Below are 17,856 nucleotides of genomic sequence, written 5' to 3' on the forward strand. Positions count from 1 at the left end.
AAACCATGCAACCAAGCACCCTATCAAATCTCTTCCTTGAACACCTCCAGTGATGGTGACTCCACCACCTCCTCTAGCAGCTCATTCCAATGGGCAATCACTCTGTGTAGGACTTCTTCCTAACCTAAGGCATGTATGAAATAATATCCACATTATAATTAATCCTTCAAAGGCTTTTGTTTTGTATACATAACTTTGACAAAGACAGTATCATAAAAGAAATATTATAGTATTTTGAAAAGGATGTGGGTTCATCCCCAGATAGCCCAGAAATGGGCTATCAAAAGAATTCAGGGTATTCTTAATGCTGTACTTCTGTTAGTGTTTCACATTAAGCAAGGTAAAATTGGCAAACACAGAAAGTCATGCGTACCTCACTTTTAAAAGGAAAAAAAAACCCACAGTACAAAGCCACATTTAAGAAATAAAATTAATTTTTAATAAAACTGTCAATGCATTTAAGAAATCCATCTTAGTATGTTTTGAAACTTTTAAGTCAGATGTGACAATATTTCTCTTTCAGCATATTGATTAAATACTTAAAAGCTAGCATGATGACATGTTCCTACATATCGCCTGGAGCAATCTGCTTAAACACCACTTGAGGCACATAAACTCTGAGTTGTAGCACCACATAGTCCATATGGTCTTCTGGTTCCTTATTCACCATGGGTGAGCTGCAGTCTGAGTAAAGAGAGATGGGAATGTGGAATGACTACACTCCATATATTGACTTTAAACAACAGAGTATTTTGAAATGAGAAATTCCTGAACCTGAGTAAAACCTCTGGTAAAGCGCAGAATAATTAGCTGTTGTTACATGTGTATTCCTATTAGGTCTATGACTGCCATGAGAGATGTGCTTGTGCTTTTGTATGGATGTGCACTAAACCTCCATTCCTCCTATTAAACTCAAAATTACGTATGTATGAAAATGTCAGGCATTACTTAAACACTATGTTTTACAAACTTGCATGAAACTTACATATAAAAGCCAGAAAACAGAGTTTTATTTTGAGGGGTGTGTATAGATACACATGTATGCACAAACATACACCACAATAAAGTTTTTGAAAGGAATGTATGGAAATTCTGAGTTCCAATTTCACCTCAAAAGAAATACATTATTACATTCCAAAAACTAGTGAGTTAGACAATTTGGCCTAAACAAAGCCTGAAAAAAACACCTGCTAAAACCCCTCAGCCTTGCTAGAAAGCCCTGATTTGAAGCAGCACTGGCCAGCCATCAGTACACTATCCACTGCACTCCAGCAATCGTAGCAGCAGTAGCACAGGAAAAGTGAGCACGCACGCTCCTACAGAGCTGTGCTTCCTTGAAGACGGACATAGTGCTGCAACCATTTTTACACAACCCAGGATGCCACACAGGCAACTTTGCTTACTCATGTATGAAATTTTCTAGAAATTATTTTCAAGTCAGAATCTGTAAAATTTTTAGGAGGGAATCAGCAATGGGGGTGGGGGGGAGAAATTGCACCTGTTTTTCTTAGCTCAGAGGGAAAATTAATTTAGTGTGCAGTGGTAGCACTTTTCATAATCTAAGGAAAAACTGGGAGATCATACATAAGCATGTATATAAAGAGAATGTGATCTTTAAGAATTGCTTCTGGATACTAAAGATCTTCCTTTGACTGCTAAAGCAGTAAGGCATGATAGAAATTGGTTTGAAAATTCACAACCCAGCCTTGGAACTTTCTATGCACTTGGCAATATGACCACTACAACAACAAACTTGGTGGGTTTGAATGAAAAGTATTTTGGGAAAAGAAAAAAAAACTGAGAAAATAGTTTCTATTTTTCTTTTACACATAATAGTGACAATTTGTTCAATCTTCCCAATTACTGAATAAACATGACATAAGGAAGGTAAGTAATGTATAATTGATATTGGAGAAGTAGATGCACCATAGCGTTGTTCGCCCAATAAATATGCAGTAGTATTTAATTGTGTTTTCTTTATACAAGGTAATCTTGTGGGAGTCTAAGGTACACATTAAGGATGAAAATTCCAAATAGACAATAGAACACAAAAGAAAACATGCAACTCCCACAGGCCCTTTCTTAGTACAACTCAGTCTGTTTCACTATCAATGAATGTGTATCAGACTTGCATGTCAAAGTAATTCTTGCTTTCAACCTCTCCTTACAATTTTCATACATCTAGTTATGACCTGCTTGTCTTTTAGTGTTCACGTCCTCTAAACTCAGTAGAGGAACAGAAAAAGACAAATCTTCCCACTTACATTTAAACTATCAGAACTATTTTTTATGTGGTACAATTCATCCTTGTTCCAGTACTTTGTTTATTGGTGCAACCTCAATTATTATGGGGTTGTTATTATTAACCTGAAACTGGAGTATGAGATCAGAAAATGTTAGGCGTTGAAAGGCACTTCCAGAGATCAAGTCTACCCACCTGCCAAAGCAGGATCACCTATGGCAGGCCACACAGGAACCCATCAAGGTGGCTTCTTAAAGCCTCCAGAGAAGATTCTACAACCTCTCTGTGAAGCCTGCTCCAGTGCTCCAATAAAATATTGGGGGGAAAAGGGGAAGGCGGGGAAAGGGTGGGAAAAGAAAAAGAAATGTAGATTTCAGTAGAGTATGTAACTCCTGACTTCCCTTGTTAATTTCTAAGGTGCTTCTATAATGCCATCTTTCTATCCCCAGTACTTTCTACACATATATGAAAGGCCTGTTCTGTTAGCACTACCAGAGCCCATGAACAGATTGTAATGCAAAGACAGGAAAACAAGGCACCAAGAAATGCAATTACATGTGCGAAAGGAAAAATCTCCTGGTGATGTCTGCATAGGTGCAAACCCAAACCCTGCAACAGTATGAAGCAGAGGAAACCTCCCTTTTAGAGGAAATGTTTCTAACGCAACCCCACCTGAGGAAGAAGAAATGGAATAAAGTCATATTCATGTTCCTATCATGTTATTTATGTTCACGTTTATTTGCAAGCAAAATGCGGCATGGGATTCAGACAGTGTGTCTTAGCACACCAACTAAGCCAAGCAGATCCACATTTCTGAAACATATCAATTCTAAAGATCCAATTATGTCTTCCACCATTTAAACAAAATAAACAGCCTGCAGCTATGCGTATTTAGCAGTGAAAACTTTAGTAGTGCCGCATCATAATACCTGAGGGAGACTAACAGATTACTCACACGGAATGAGCCTCAGCGCAGTATCACGTCTTGTGGGTTGAGCAGGTTTCAGAGGAGAAACATAGGTCTGGGCAATAGTATCAGACCCTTACAAAGGGATATTTATTTCTGAAGCACAGCACTAAAGCGTATAGAAAATGCAGGTGCAAATCCTGAAGCACAGTGTCTAATCCTTAGGCAAAATGCTGCAACAAACATGCAGGAGAAAAAACCCTCAGGTAAAGACCACAGGATGAGTTAAAACCCTTTAAAACTTTTTTTTTTTTTTGCAGCACTGTCGATCTTTTTATCCATAGCTTGGTATGTAGCATATTCATTGTGTAGTTATTAGTTATATAACTTAAAGCAGCCTCTGAGTCATTATCAAATGAGTAACTTGAAGAATTATACTATTGAAAACATGAAGCTTTATCCTTCACGTTAATTTCCACAGATCTTCAATGTATTTTTAAAAATCACCCACTTTAATTACTAAAATAAGACACTTCAAATGACAGGTGTGCTTTGTTACTGCAACTTCTGAAATGTGAAAGCCTCAATGCACTTTTAGTGTTCATACTTGAACTGGACCTCCAGGTCACTTAAATGCATATTCAGCTTAATTCACCATGAGTCTCCTGAGCTTAACACAGCTCTTCTGTTTGCAGAAATATAGATGTATCTTGGCTCTAACAGGAAAGTAAGACTTACTAATTGACAGAACCAGCCATCAAGGCAACATGATTTCACAGTGTCCTTTGGTTTCCCTCTACAATGGAAATGTGAGGACAATTTCAAATGGGGGTGTGTGGTGGTGGCAACCCTAACTGAACTTTAACACATGCATTCCCCTTGAATAATTAAAGTACTATAGACTGTATCAATTAGGAGCAATTATTTATAAAAATGTTCACCTATTGCAGTTTGCATATAGAAAAATGATCACATTTTTAACAAGGGAAATGGGAAATCGCTATGGGATGCCCTAGTTAGATTAAATTAGCAAGAAACTTGTTATCAGACCATATAAAAGATACACCATAATAAGACGTGACCTTGCAGAACCTTGGAGACAATTTGTGATATTTCCCCCCCCCCCCGCCCTGTAACCCTTCCTAATTATCTGCAAAGTTATAGACCCTTTTGTGGCAGGTTATTTTTCTGTGAATAGTAAGGGGGTTTGGGCTTTTAAATATTTAATTAGTCTTCTGATATGAGAATTGTTGCACATGCCAACTGCTTTGATTTTCAAAATGTGTTCATCCTAATTATGTTCAGATTTAGATTGGTCATCCCAAACCTCTCACTCTTGTAATTATTTACTCCTTAAAGATCATTCAGTGGAGAAATATTTTTCACCCTTATGGCTCTTTCTTTCCACAAATGGCTTTTCTGGTCCGTTAATTACCCACTCAGAGGATTAGAGTTTGTAATAATGTAAGAGATCCTGCATGTAAGATGAGTTTTACAGGGTGAAAAAGAATAAATTGTTTTTTGTAAACTTGCCTCAGGGAATACCCCCCTTTTTGGGTTATAATTTTCATCAGCAGAGGCCATGTGCCCACCACGGCATATCTACCAATTCCACAGGGCTGTGGTGTGACCAATTTCTACGGCTCAATAGAACTTGAAGAAAAATGCTGAGCAAGAGGCCAAAACACTGTTATTCATTACCCACTGTGATGTCTGGATCTAATTATCATCTAGAAAGCTTGCAAGGCTTCCAGATATAGGACTTCCTCTGCAAAAGTATCCCTGTGTTAACTTGGAAAACACAATATCACTTTCTTATTTGTGATTTGAAGTTAAGAGATTAAGTTACTGATTTGAGCTGTGCACTTTCTGATTCTTGGAACCTCCAGTTTTAAGCCCAATGAAGTGTAGGGATCTGCTTCTATTTGCTTGTTTTTACATCTGCAAAAATCCTGTGTGAGTTTTAATGCAAGTCAACTACCTCTGTAAAAAAATCACAACAGAAAATTCACTGTCTTGATTCTGTTAAAGCACAGATAATGTTTAATTGTGTCAAAAATATTCATGATCTAATCCTTTTATCAGACTGTCTACCACTGAAGGAGTTGCATGTGCCTGCACAATTAAAAACCCCACGTTAGCCATACATAATGCTATATTACATCTGATGTAAATCCTTTTCTATTGAAATAAGCACTGGGCTGACAGCAGGAAGCTGCTGATAAGAAAGCAACAAGGCATTGCTGATGGCATTTATGATAACTGAGCACTAACTCATATGTGTTCTGTCTACAGTACATTACCCAAAGTGCTCCTGTTTCAAATGTAACTCCAGGAGGTGTTCTTTTGCTGTCACAAAGGCAGCAAAGTTATCTAAGGAGCTAAATATACAAAGTAAATGATGTTTTCTATACCGACCAATAATGCTGGTACTAAAATAATATACCGAAGGCAGTATCAGTGCTACTACATTCTACATGAGAAAACACCTACATGAGTGCAATAGTACAGTTGAGTTCAGTGCTGTTAAGAGATTCAGTAAACAGGGAAAGATTCTAAGTTCAGAACTGTCACATTACTGCTACACTTAAACAGAGGACAAGGAGCACAAACTTGAGTTATGGTGAAAAGACAATTGTACACTGCTGGGAAAATGTGTGTACTAAATAAATTACAAAACTGCTTCTTCATCATATAGATACATACTACAAGAAGCAATTATCTGAGAAGCAATGAATAGTAAGGTTAAAGATCAGAGATTGCTACCAAGAAAAGAATATAGACGCCTTTGCACATAAAACAGCAAGATATGTTATTCTGCCATATGCAATGTTATACAACTCAGTGTCATTATGTAGTAAGACTTTCTTCCTCTAAAGTGTTCAAACTGTATGACTTTGGTTATGGCAGTTTGCTTAACTAAATAAATTATTCTTCTACCCAACTTCTTTTTTTCCTGTTTTTAATGTGTGCGTGGAAGAACAGCTTGAAATTCAAAGGTTTCAATAGCTGCTGTATTGCAGTGGGAAAAAAAATATCTATGTGATAAGAACTTTTACTCCCCATTGATGCGTCTACAGCAAGCCAAAAATATGATGAATACTGGGCATTCCATCTATGTAACACTCTTAAGACTGCATTAACTTCATTGCAGTAACTTGTTTTATAGGCTCAATTCATCATGACCTATAAAATGTTACGCTGAAGTGCTTTAAATATCTGCTAACACCATGTGCAAGCTTGGGAGTACAAGGCACTGTGCTGTGAAGCGGCAAAGACAGTACTCTTCTGAGAAAGTAGCACGCACTCTTCTGTCACTGATATAAACAGGATAAGCACTCTAAATAATGTAGGAGACAGGCATCCAATCTTTATATATAAACCAGAAATTCTAGTTCAATTCTTGGTTTGATTTTGTTTTGCCAGTACAACACGAGCTTTTAAGATTACTTCTTGAAAAAGCGTAGAAGTTGGCTACCATACTAAATCAAAGAACATATATTCAAACTCCTTTCATTCACAGTTATTGCAGAAAAAAATAAAATAATTTTTAAAAAACCCCAACCACCACAAAAAAAACCAACCTCTCTTTCGTTTGTGGACACTGTTTTTTGCTAATACTTGTTGTGCAATATGTAGAAAATAAAATGCAAAAAGGGAAATTATCTATGTCTTTCAGTACTCATGGCCCATTTATTAAGCAATTAGATAGCAATTTTCTTATTAGAGAGTAAAAAAAGAAATGCTGTAAAATACTGTTATGGCTCGTACCTTTGATCCTTAAACTCGTCCATTTCAGCAACCTCATTAATGTCAAAATGCCATGAATATGGTCACTCCTTTTTAGACTGTATACCCTGGGCACAGGCAGAATCTATGGGAGGTTTTTTTTGTTGAATTCAGCTAGAAAGTTTAATTGAGCCACAAAGGTCAGAAGGTGTGGGGTTTTATTATAAGCAGGAGATTATACCGTGGCAGAAGGAAATTTCCAGAGTATGAGACCTGCCCATTTCTGTACTACTCTGTAGCTACCTTTTAATTTTTAAACCCATTTTACTCTTCATTCTTTTCCTCTGAATTAAACAGCTTCACTATAATACTTTTTAAATTCTATTTCTTTGTGTTACTAATGAAAACTTTTAACTTTCATCACTACTGCTGACTTTATAACACGAGAAACTACTTATAATTTATTTACATATATTTAATTCATATTAATCTGTCCTAATTTATGATCTATACCCTGGCTCTGCCCATCTTCATGTACCTTTTCACGGAATCACAGAATTGTCAGGGTTGGAAGGGACCTCAAGGATCATCTAGTTCCAACTCCCCCTGCCATGAGCAGGGACACTTTCCACTAGATCAAGTTTCCATGTCAGTTCTGTTTACTAAGTGATATTCAATGGATTTCCTACAGTGCAATGAACCATAACAGACAGCTTTTAATTGCCTTGCATAGCAAACCACATTACTATTAATTCCACAGCAACAGCATAAAATAAAACTATTGCTTCTCAGACTCCAGAGCAATTAGACCTCTCAGCTATTTGGCTAACTCCACTTCATGATACCCAGTGCAGTTAATTATATTTTTTGATGCTAATAGTCTCTGTCAGTTTCAAGCATAACTCCTCTTTGATGAATATTTAAATTATATTTGAATAAAAAAATAATCTTGGTTACATTTCATATTCAGCAGTCATCACAGCTTAATAAAGGTCTCCTCAGCAAGGGTTGAGATAAATGGCTATATGAACACATGTACAAAGTCCTAAATCAACTTAGCAGATAATGTAGCTGTTTTGGATAAGTATTACAGAGTATACATTGGGGTGGGAGGAATAAAGAGGCTTCAATTATTAAAGTATTATTCTATATGAACTACATTTGACATAACAACATCTAAGAAAATCAGAATTTTTTTTCAGTAATAAAGTTCTGAGTGCAGCTGAAACATGAAGTTATTTTGGCTAGACTAGAACTTAGAAAAAAGTATCAAATTCTTAAAAATCTATGAAAGACAACATTTAACTGAAAGGTGTTGAAAGTTAAGTAGAGTTCTCAAAAAAATTAGTAAATTGCCAAACCGGATAACTACATACATGATTAACTGTAGGCTAAACAGTATGCACACCTAGCAGAGACCATTTCAGAAAGCAGAAAAAAAAACAAACCAAACCAAAGAAAAAAACACCCAAAACCCCCACAAAAAACACCACCACCAAATAAACCCCCACCAAAACCAAAAACCCCACAAAATAACAAAAGCAACACAAGGAAATCACAGGCCGAAACCTGTATTTTATATGACATTCATATACACAGGAAACAGTACATTGTACTTAAAAAATATGTATACTTATGTACCGTTACTTATTACATTTGTTTTCACCCACGAATGGCAAGGAAACAGTGAGGAATGTGCATATACTATCCCCCCATATAAAATACACACTGACTTTAAGAAGAATTTGATGGTGGTTTTGCCTATAAAAAAGGAAAGGAGACAACTTAAGTATAAGCTATGAATACATTAATAAAACACCTATGCCCTTTTTTAGCAAAAAATCTAAATTTTAAATGTCATTAGCTGGTATTAATGATCCTTTTAGCTTGTGACTACAGCAATGCATGGATGTGTGTAATGTGCTTACACATGTGCAATGTAATTTCTTGTGCAAAAAAAAAAAAAAGAAAGAAAGCATTGCAAAAAATTGAACACATTCCATTATACAGCTCTTTCACCTTACCTGACTGCTCAGAACCTCACAATATGGGGATTTTTATTTAATGTATTAAGTAATGTCACTATGGAACTACCCCATTAATAAACCCTCCTATTTTTAATGAGTAAACTAGACTTACCACAGGCATATTAAGAATTAATGATAGTGAAAATGCACAGTAACAGATAAGGTTCTTCTCAGTCACTTGTATTACTGTTTTTCTCTGTAATAAAGCCAAGGACTATAAATGCCTCATGAATATTCTAGGCTCTGTGATTATGCCTTGTTGGTGAAAATAGGCTACACGTATTTCTGCCTTTTTTCTTTACATTTGAGTCATAACTAAGTCTTGTGACTAACACATACAAACCAAAATCAATCCAAGGCAAAACAAAACAAAACAAAACAAAACAAAACAAAACAAAACGAATAATCAAGCCATAGCTCGGTATTGTGAAAAGCTTAATTTAAAAGTAAAGAGCATTTTAATTTTCTGCTACATCAAAATACTCACAGGGTGACTGCTGTACTACGACTTACATCTGTTTCAGATGAGTGGAAGCCTTCGTTTTTAAAGGATGCTTATATATGTGTGTGTGTGTGTGTATATATATAAAATGTTCATAATCTTGTATAGTAAACGTTTTGTGAAGCAGTTGTCAGCAAGTTGTAACAGAAACTGCTGGCATGCCAAAGCAAAAGACGAACCTCATACACACGATGAGCATCAGTAGCACAGCAGCTCTGATGTGCTGAGAACGTACCTCATACACATCAGCCTGTGCTATCTTATCATCAGTAGTGGTATTTATCTGACACAAAAAGCAGAGATATGCAAGCTATTAATGACCACAAAGCAGAAAAAGGCAAGGTGTACCTCTTACTCTGAGACACTTTTCACTACATAGTATCTTTAGCTAAGGGAGGCAATCTTTGGCAGCAAAAGCAAAAGCAAAGGAAAAAAGCAAGATAGCAGCAGGGGTCAGCAGAGCCCTTGTCTAAGCCTGGCAGACCCCAGAAGTAAAGTGTGGCATTACCACAATCACAGTCATTCATGAATGGCAGAGGATAAAATCCTGCCTGTGAAAATTGTTTTAAGTCACATTAAAAAATAAAATCTGAAACGTGCTACAGTTTAAACGCTGAATCAACTGTGGGCTCTGTCTTTAGGGGACACTCAAATGTTGTTTTGTGGAAGTCTTGCAAAGGCTCCAATTCAGCTCTGCAGTGATCCTCACAGCAGGTTTTTGGCCTTCTATCAGCAAAGATCCTGTACGAAGTTTGCTTTTGGAAAGACATTTTCACTCTGATCACTGAGTATTAATCAGTTATAGGAAATTTATCCACTGTCCATACAAGCCTGGAGTCTAGTGGAAGATTTCCTTTATTTACTCACATCATGGAACAGATCAAACATTTATTTTTTTTTTTTTCACTTGAAAGGACATTAATACAGTGCAACAATGTTTCCTCTGCAGACCTGACAAGCTGGAACAAGACAGAGGGCTGGAGTGTCTTCTTCAGAGAACTCATTTTCTTTCAAAAAAGGTATCACTCTCATTTAAATATAGGATTTTCCAAAATTATGTATTTGGCAGACATGCAAATAAGTGGAAAAGAATGAACATCTCCATTCTCCTACTAGACTGTTGGGAAAGATCGAGGAAAAAGAAATAAAGTCACAGGAGAAAGAATGGATACGCTGCCTCAGTTGTCTTGCAGATGAAGGACATAACAGGTTAAGAGTATTAACCATGTGAGAAAAATTCATGGAAACAAAACCCCAAGCATGAACCCTTTGCTGGTGTCATGATGGATATGATTATTGAAGGTGTATGTGTTGCACATGTTACAGATGGAAGAAGATATGTGCAACAAAAAAAACCCCACACCAAAACCACTCATTGCTGAAGAGGAATAAATCCCCTTTTAATCCTTTTTATGTTTCTGCAGTAATGTTTTAAAAAGGAAGGTTTTTTTAAAAAATTACATTTCCCCAAGTTCATTTATTATATCTAACATATTTGTAGGTTTATGTATTATAATGAGGTTAGCTTTGTTTGTGCATACTTAAATAGTGAAATTATACTGATTAAATATGTTTAGTAAAGCCACAAAGATCACATAAAACTACAATCATAGTATATATTGTAGATGAAAATAGAATTTCAAGGCCATTTCAGTGCAGGATTGATGTAACCTCCTTTCCTGTTGTGGATCAAAAATAAACTGACTATAACAACTGAGAGATTATAGTTTTTAATGCAGATGCTTGCATGGTTTGCAAAGTCTGTAGTTTTTTTTAACATTTGCAAAGTTTTTTTTCTTCTTTTTTTAAATTATCACAGCTATGCCCCCAGTGTCAGAACATGGATCAGAAAATCCTGTTTTTAAAAAGTCAAGGTGATTTAGGCTTTACTAGGAGGGAAACCATATTTTCTTTCTTAAGTTAATATTAATTTGGCTGTTAACAATAAATGCTTCAATTTTACATCTACATAAATGATTCCATAGATTCAGAATTAACAGGCTATGTTTTCTTTAAATACAAAATGTTAATGTTCTGCAGGATGCTGCACAGCGATAACTGTCAATTGTTGAAAAAATTAAGGTGTATCAGTTTCAATAGACAGAATCACAGAACTGTCAGGGTTGGAAGGGACCTCAAAGTTCATCCAGTTCCAGTCCCCACCACCACTACCACCTTTTTTATTAATATAGAATTTATCAAGATTTAAAATTACATTATTCAAAACTATTATAATCTGCCACACTATCCAAGTGTCTATTTAAATACATAGGAAAATAATAACATCTAATTGCACTGTACTGGAATCACAAAGACAGTAATGTTGCCTAATAATTAATATGAGAATTTTTCATAAACAAGAAGTTTAGGACTAAGACTATAGTTTCTACTTTAAAAAGCCTACTTTTAATTCCTAGAATGTAAAAATGCATTTTAGCAGCTTTTAATTTCCCTATAAAATTACATATACAAATCCAAACATGACATGGTATCTATGTAACCCTTAGTACCTGTCCTAAAATAATGTTCCATCCCAATGTTCCACCCTTGCAGTTGCAGAGTGGGGCTTTTTTAGCTGGCACTGGAAGCAGCAAGCCTTCATGAACATATAAGCGGTTTGAATAGAACTCATGCAACACACTTGCAATCTGCTTACAATGGAAGTGGACTTAAGACTGAAATCAAATCTCTGTTGTGCCTATAAAAAGCACTACTAGTCAGCCTTATCAACTTCAAAATTTCATGTCAGTTTCTAGCTACATCCACACAAACACACTTTGTGAGTGAGCAACTAGAGCAATTTCCTCAGGCTGCTCTGCATCTTCCGCTTCTCTGTTCATTTAATTTCTTTTTAAATCAAGAGGAAACAGGGGAGCTTTGTCCCTGCTAAAGGACAATGGAGAACCAAGAAGTCTGACTATTTTAAGGTATAACTGCCTGAAACATGTGTCCTCTGACACTCATTTGCACAACTCCCTCACCAAATAGTCTAGAAACAAGCTTATTTCTATACTCAACTTTAGGATTTCTCAAACTTGATTGCATGCAAACACTGGGGCTAATTATCAGAAAGTGTGAAAGGGAGAAGGATTTTCTGAAGTTCTAGTTTCTTTCTTCAAAACTTTAATTTTAATTGTGCCAGTCTGAAGTTTACATGGAATCCAAATACATCTGAAAGACTTCATTCTGGAGAATTGGGATGTAATTTCAATCAGGGACAAAAAATTTAGTAACTACTTTACAAAGGTAAAGGCAAAGCAATAAAGTCACTAGTGTTCTAGTCGGGCTTCCTAGGAAAGCACTAAGTGAAAAATCTTCTGAGAATTACAGAAAAGAAGAAAGGAATGGAGAAAAGATTGCTCTGAAAAAGAGAATCTGATGCATCAGTGGACACTGGCAAAGTTTGTGTGCTAGTATCTCAAATTCTCTGGTAAGGGAGCAGGGCATTTGACTTTCTGTAAATGTGGAAACCTCATCTTATTTTTCAGTCTTCAGATTTCACAGTATTGATCTAATTAAGCTAGTGTTTTAATGTTGTAACTTCAGTAAATGTAGCTGCTGTGCAAAAGCTGTGGAGTGATGTTGCAAATGAGTGATGAGTATTTAATAATTGCCGTGGAACTCCACTTAACTGCAGGTCTAAACTGAATTCAGTGATCAAAAGCAGTGGTAAAACCACTGCTAGCTGAAGCTTAAAAGTAAATACTGTAAGACTTTAAGTAGCAATGTAGACATGATTGCTGCTTATTTCTAAAGGTATGGAAGAAGTTTTCCATCTGATTAAACATTCTAACAGATTCCTGTTTTCTAGTCAGTTAAAAAAAAACCAAACACCAAAAAAACCCCAAACCAAACAAACAAAAACAACGAACAAATAAGAAATCCAATGAATCTGATAGTCCTTCATGTGAGATTTTCTGTGTAATTGCTGCTATCAAAATGCAGCTGATGTGATACTTTTAGATACCAGATCTAGACATGTGCTGAATACCAAAAAACAGTTTGCCTTAGACAACAAAAAATTGTGATGACCAATGCAGTTATTAGTAAAGGGATATAAAAACTTTTAATATTTCATAAGAAATTTGCAATGTTCGTCTATGCTTGCAATATACCACAAATTGAGCAATTTCGAGAAAAGATTAAACAGGGCAAGAGACAGCTTTTCTACTTAATGACAGGATCTGAGAAAGAAAACTACAAAAGCAAACTTCCAAATGACTACAAACGCCAGACAAAAATAGAAAGCAAAGCATCAAATGATCTTTGCCATTTGTTCAGATGGAAAAAAAAAAAGAACAAAAAGCAAAAGCGCTCTCTGAGCACAGATATTCTGAACCAGTGTCATACATGCTATCACAATTTCATTGTAATCTGTAGGAAAAAGAGTAAAAGATTGGTTAAGCTCAAAAATACTCCCTGGTATCACTGACTTACAATTTATTAACTGAAAGGGGAGGACTGAAATTTAAGCTTGGCACTAACCGTCCAATGTCACAGGAAGATTGTGCCTCTGTATTTGTCTCTGACTACCCTAATCTAAGTATTTGCAATGAACATAAGGAGGACTTTGATCAAAACACAATGTGCATTTTACACAACAAGGAAGTCTACAGAGAGGCACATACACTTACAAAAGCAACTGAAGGTGGTTTCAAAGGGACTTGACAGATTAGAGGATGATGACACTGCTGCAGCAGTCTCAATGGAAAGCTGTCTTGATCTAATTAATAACAATGAACTAGAACCACACAAAAAAATAATTTAAACATGACTTGAACAAGTTATATTACCTTTTTACCACAGCAGGAATGGAGGCTTGCCTTTACTGATCACAGAGTAAGTCACAGAACACAGAAAAAGAATAAAAGATCTGATATCCTTAATTTACCTGCATTTGAAACTGAATCTGCCCCAAATATTTGACTACATCTATTCACATGAAAATGGTAACAAAAAGCCAGACTCATGACAACTTGAGTGAATTGGGAAATCAAAATGGAAAACAATTTTTAAGAGGTGACCATATGTTTACTGAATGCTACCCTGTTCAAACATAACATAGTAAATGACACAGAGCATGCAGGACAATTTGCATGTTTTTAATTAATGTGAAACACACTTTGTACATGCACCAGAAAACTCCCAGGTTATTCTCATTACTTTTTGTTCACGTTCCTCATGCTAGGAAAAACATACTGAGAGGAAGGCTTCCCCCAGTCCTGAACTTATTCAGGTCTTGCAGTTTAAGCCAGTAACAACACCAGCGACTGATCTCTACTGACATTTCCACAACTGTCAGTACTAGATGACTGCTGCCTGTATGAGGCCTGCAGCACAGGAATTTCTGTGAATCTTAGCTCTGATACACCTTTGTTCTAAAAATGCTCTTCTGATTGATGTCTTCCCAGAATGACAATTGCTGTCACTAAGACATAATGTAACTTTTGCTTATATGCATATATGCTTCTGTACACACATGTATAACAACTTACAACCATTCTGGTATTTATTCATTCCAGCATTTTCCACTGAATGCATTTACAGGTGGGAAGTACAGCAGTGATTTATTGCATTCATAGGAAATGTGTAACTTTGCTAGGGAACGTAGAAGTTACAGAAAAAGGCAGCAGCCAGGTTGGACACATTTTTTGAGTGCTGTTTGACCACCCAAAGGACAAGGAGACAGGGAATCTCCAAATAAGTGAATTATTCCATTCTCCTTGCAGTTATCTTCCTGCTTTTTAACTTTTGCTCACAGAATAAAAAAAAAAAAAAAACAAACAACAAAAGAAAAAAAAAAAAAACAAAAACAAAGCAAAACAAAACACAAACCTCTCTAAGTGAAACTGGTAGTTTTTATTACCAGATAGAAACAATACTACCTCAATAACAAACTGACAACAACTCAGTATTCCCTACTGCATCTACCCTATACTGTATTAATTCAGACATTTTTCCTCTTTAGTCCTCAAAATTATACACACACACACACATTTATATAAATTTACCTTTGTGTCATAATTTTGTAGGCATCTGGAAGGAAGCATTCTGTGTTCTCCATCTGGAAAGGGTCTGCATCACAAATCTTGTCATCTGTCCGTCCATAGTTAGCACTTTCTATCATAATAACATCGCTCCCTGGACACCGGAGATCAATGGAGTACCCTTCACAGGAGAGCTCTCTCCTAACCAAACCAAATGGTAGTGCTGCTCGGCTGAAACCTAAAAACAAAATCCAGAAAAAGAGTGGGATTGAGTTTAAAAGATACATTGCATTGGACTATTCTTTTACTGTCACACAGGCACTAACACTCGCTGCTGTGCTAAGGTGCACCTTTAAACAGTTTGATCTGGTAGTATGTTAAGTGAAGCATCTTTCATGAAACTGTCACATCCCAACACCATGGCTGCTGTGTCCTTAATATGGAAAAGGAGGAAATTCTTTGCTTGTTCTCATCCTTGCCAGGGCACACAGTGATGCCTGTCTGCATGGCTACATTACATGTTGCCATTCCCATCTCAGTTCTTTCTGAAAGTAGGAAGCAGCAGAGTAGGCAGGCTTTGCAAATGCAGAAGTGACTTCAACAAAACCCCAAAAAATCACATTAAAAAAAGCCACAAAACCATAGTTTCAATTTAGTATTTCTTAATTTGTATTTTACTTTATCCAGGAAGAGTTGGTTTCTTTTGCTTTGCTATTTTATGTCCCCAGCATGGACATGTTTGTACCACCAAATCCAAAATACATGCTGATACTTTACCTAGTTGAACTTCAGTGCTCCTTACTGTATCTTTTCCATAAATTAAACCACAGACTACCAAGCCTAGGAAAGTGGCTAAGTCACCATCCCTGAAGGTATTTAAAAGATGTGCATATGTGGGAAATGGCTTAGAGGTGGACTTGCCAGTGCTAGATTAACAGACTCGATACACACAATACATAAATGGTCAGTACCACAGCCTGTTCATGGGCACTACACAGAATTTCTTCATCCCTCCCCAAAAGGATATACATTTTTCATGGACCTCTCATTTTTAACATGTTTTTTTCATATTAAAAAAACAATCAACTAAACAAACGCTACTCTAATGAAGCAGTATGAAAAACTCTAGAAACAAAACAATGGTTCATCTACACATTTGCCCTTTTACAGACATTTCTTTCTGCAAAAACCATTCTGCATCAGAATAATGAAGTTGCATATCAGACTTTTACACTACTACTACTAGGTTATTATTAAACAGACTATTTCTGTTTCTTACAGAATGTGTGCATTACTGCCTTTTGGAAGACAAGCTGGGTAACGTGGTACTGTTAAATACCTAATTCCTTAAAATAATAAATCCCTTCTAAATTGTCATCAGATTTGCAGATACTTAGTATTTTTTGAAGAAGTCATCCTAATACATTAGCACAAGGGCATTAATATTTCAGTGCAGTGTGCTGGAAACAAGTTGTGTCTACAAAGAGAAGTAATTACTAAGTATGGAAAGCTGGAGCTCTACGGTGTTTTGAAGGCACAGAAACTTTTCTTTAAAAGTATGGTGCATTAGAAGAGGGAAGGAAGTAAGGATCTAAAAAAGATCAAGAACAACTTGAGATAACCCCTTGATAGTAAATTTTCACACAAACCAGGGGCTTTCACTTTTTTTTCTAATGAATTAATGATCTGTAGATTAAAACTCCTCCTGTGAGAAGATGATTATCTGTTAGGACTGCAAAAGAGAGATGTTGGTAATGATCACACCAGTGGCAGGATGTGGCTCCCTGGCAGCCAGAACCCATTTTCCCATCTGCCACTCACTACCTGCCTTCCCCTTTTCTTCAGAACCAGCTTTTGACCAACTTCTATAGTAAACTAATGCAAGGGGCTGGTCTGACTCTAACCTCTGTCTATCACAGAAGAACTGATGAGGTATCAAGAGGACCATATCTTTGGCTGAATGGGAATTCAACACTGGCACTATGGAAAGGCGGAGGCCAGAGGGCAGCAATGGGGTCTGCCTTTACTTTACATTTTGTGGAACTATATCCTACATGAAACCAGTACTGTTGCTCTGCCAAAATGGTTCAGCACTTGTTATTATGGAAAGAAGCCATATTGCTGTAGAAAGCACAATTCCACCTCAGATTCACTCCTGGCTGTTTGTTTGGCTGCAAATACCATGCACAATAGCAGACACTATTATTAGAGGATTGCTCAACTATCATGAGCTGAAAGCTGAAAAAGCTAAACCACGAATCCATCATATTAACACCCCACATGTTCCTCCTATGCAGAAAATTAATACAACAAAGACAGAAGCTGCTCACAGCTCAGTGAGGGCGTTAAATGGGCACAAGGAGGAGTATGCACAAAGCCCCCACTACATGCATACAGCATCTCCCTTGATTAATTACCATCACGACAGCCGCAGTGGGACCAAATATAATACTGCTAGTGAC

General features: G+C 36.5%; 1 protein-coding gene across 19 annotated transcripts in view; it reads right to left on the reverse strand.

Moving 5' to 3' along the window:
• ADGRL2 (adhesion G protein-coupled receptor L2) overlaps positions 1–17,856 on the reverse strand; it is a 316,422-nt gene that overhangs the window by 56,097 nt on the left and 242,469 nt on the right. For all 19 annotated transcript variants that reach the window (XM_054165502.1, XM_054165513.1, XM_054165507.1 and 16 more), the window contains one exon: positions 15,419–15,632. In XM_054165502.1, coding sequence (XP_054021477.1) covers positions 15,419–15,632 — 214 coding nt within the window. The remainder of the gene's footprint in view (positions 1–15,418; positions 15,633–17,856) is intronic.

Source organism: Dryobates pubescens, chromosome 11 (genome assembly GCF_014839835.1).
Source record: "Dryobates pubescens isolate bDryPub1 chromosome 11, bDryPub1.pri, whole genome shotgun sequence".
NCBI classification, from domain to species: domain Eukaryota; kingdom Metazoa; phylum Chordata; class Aves; order Piciformes; family Picidae; genus Dryobates; species Dryobates pubescens.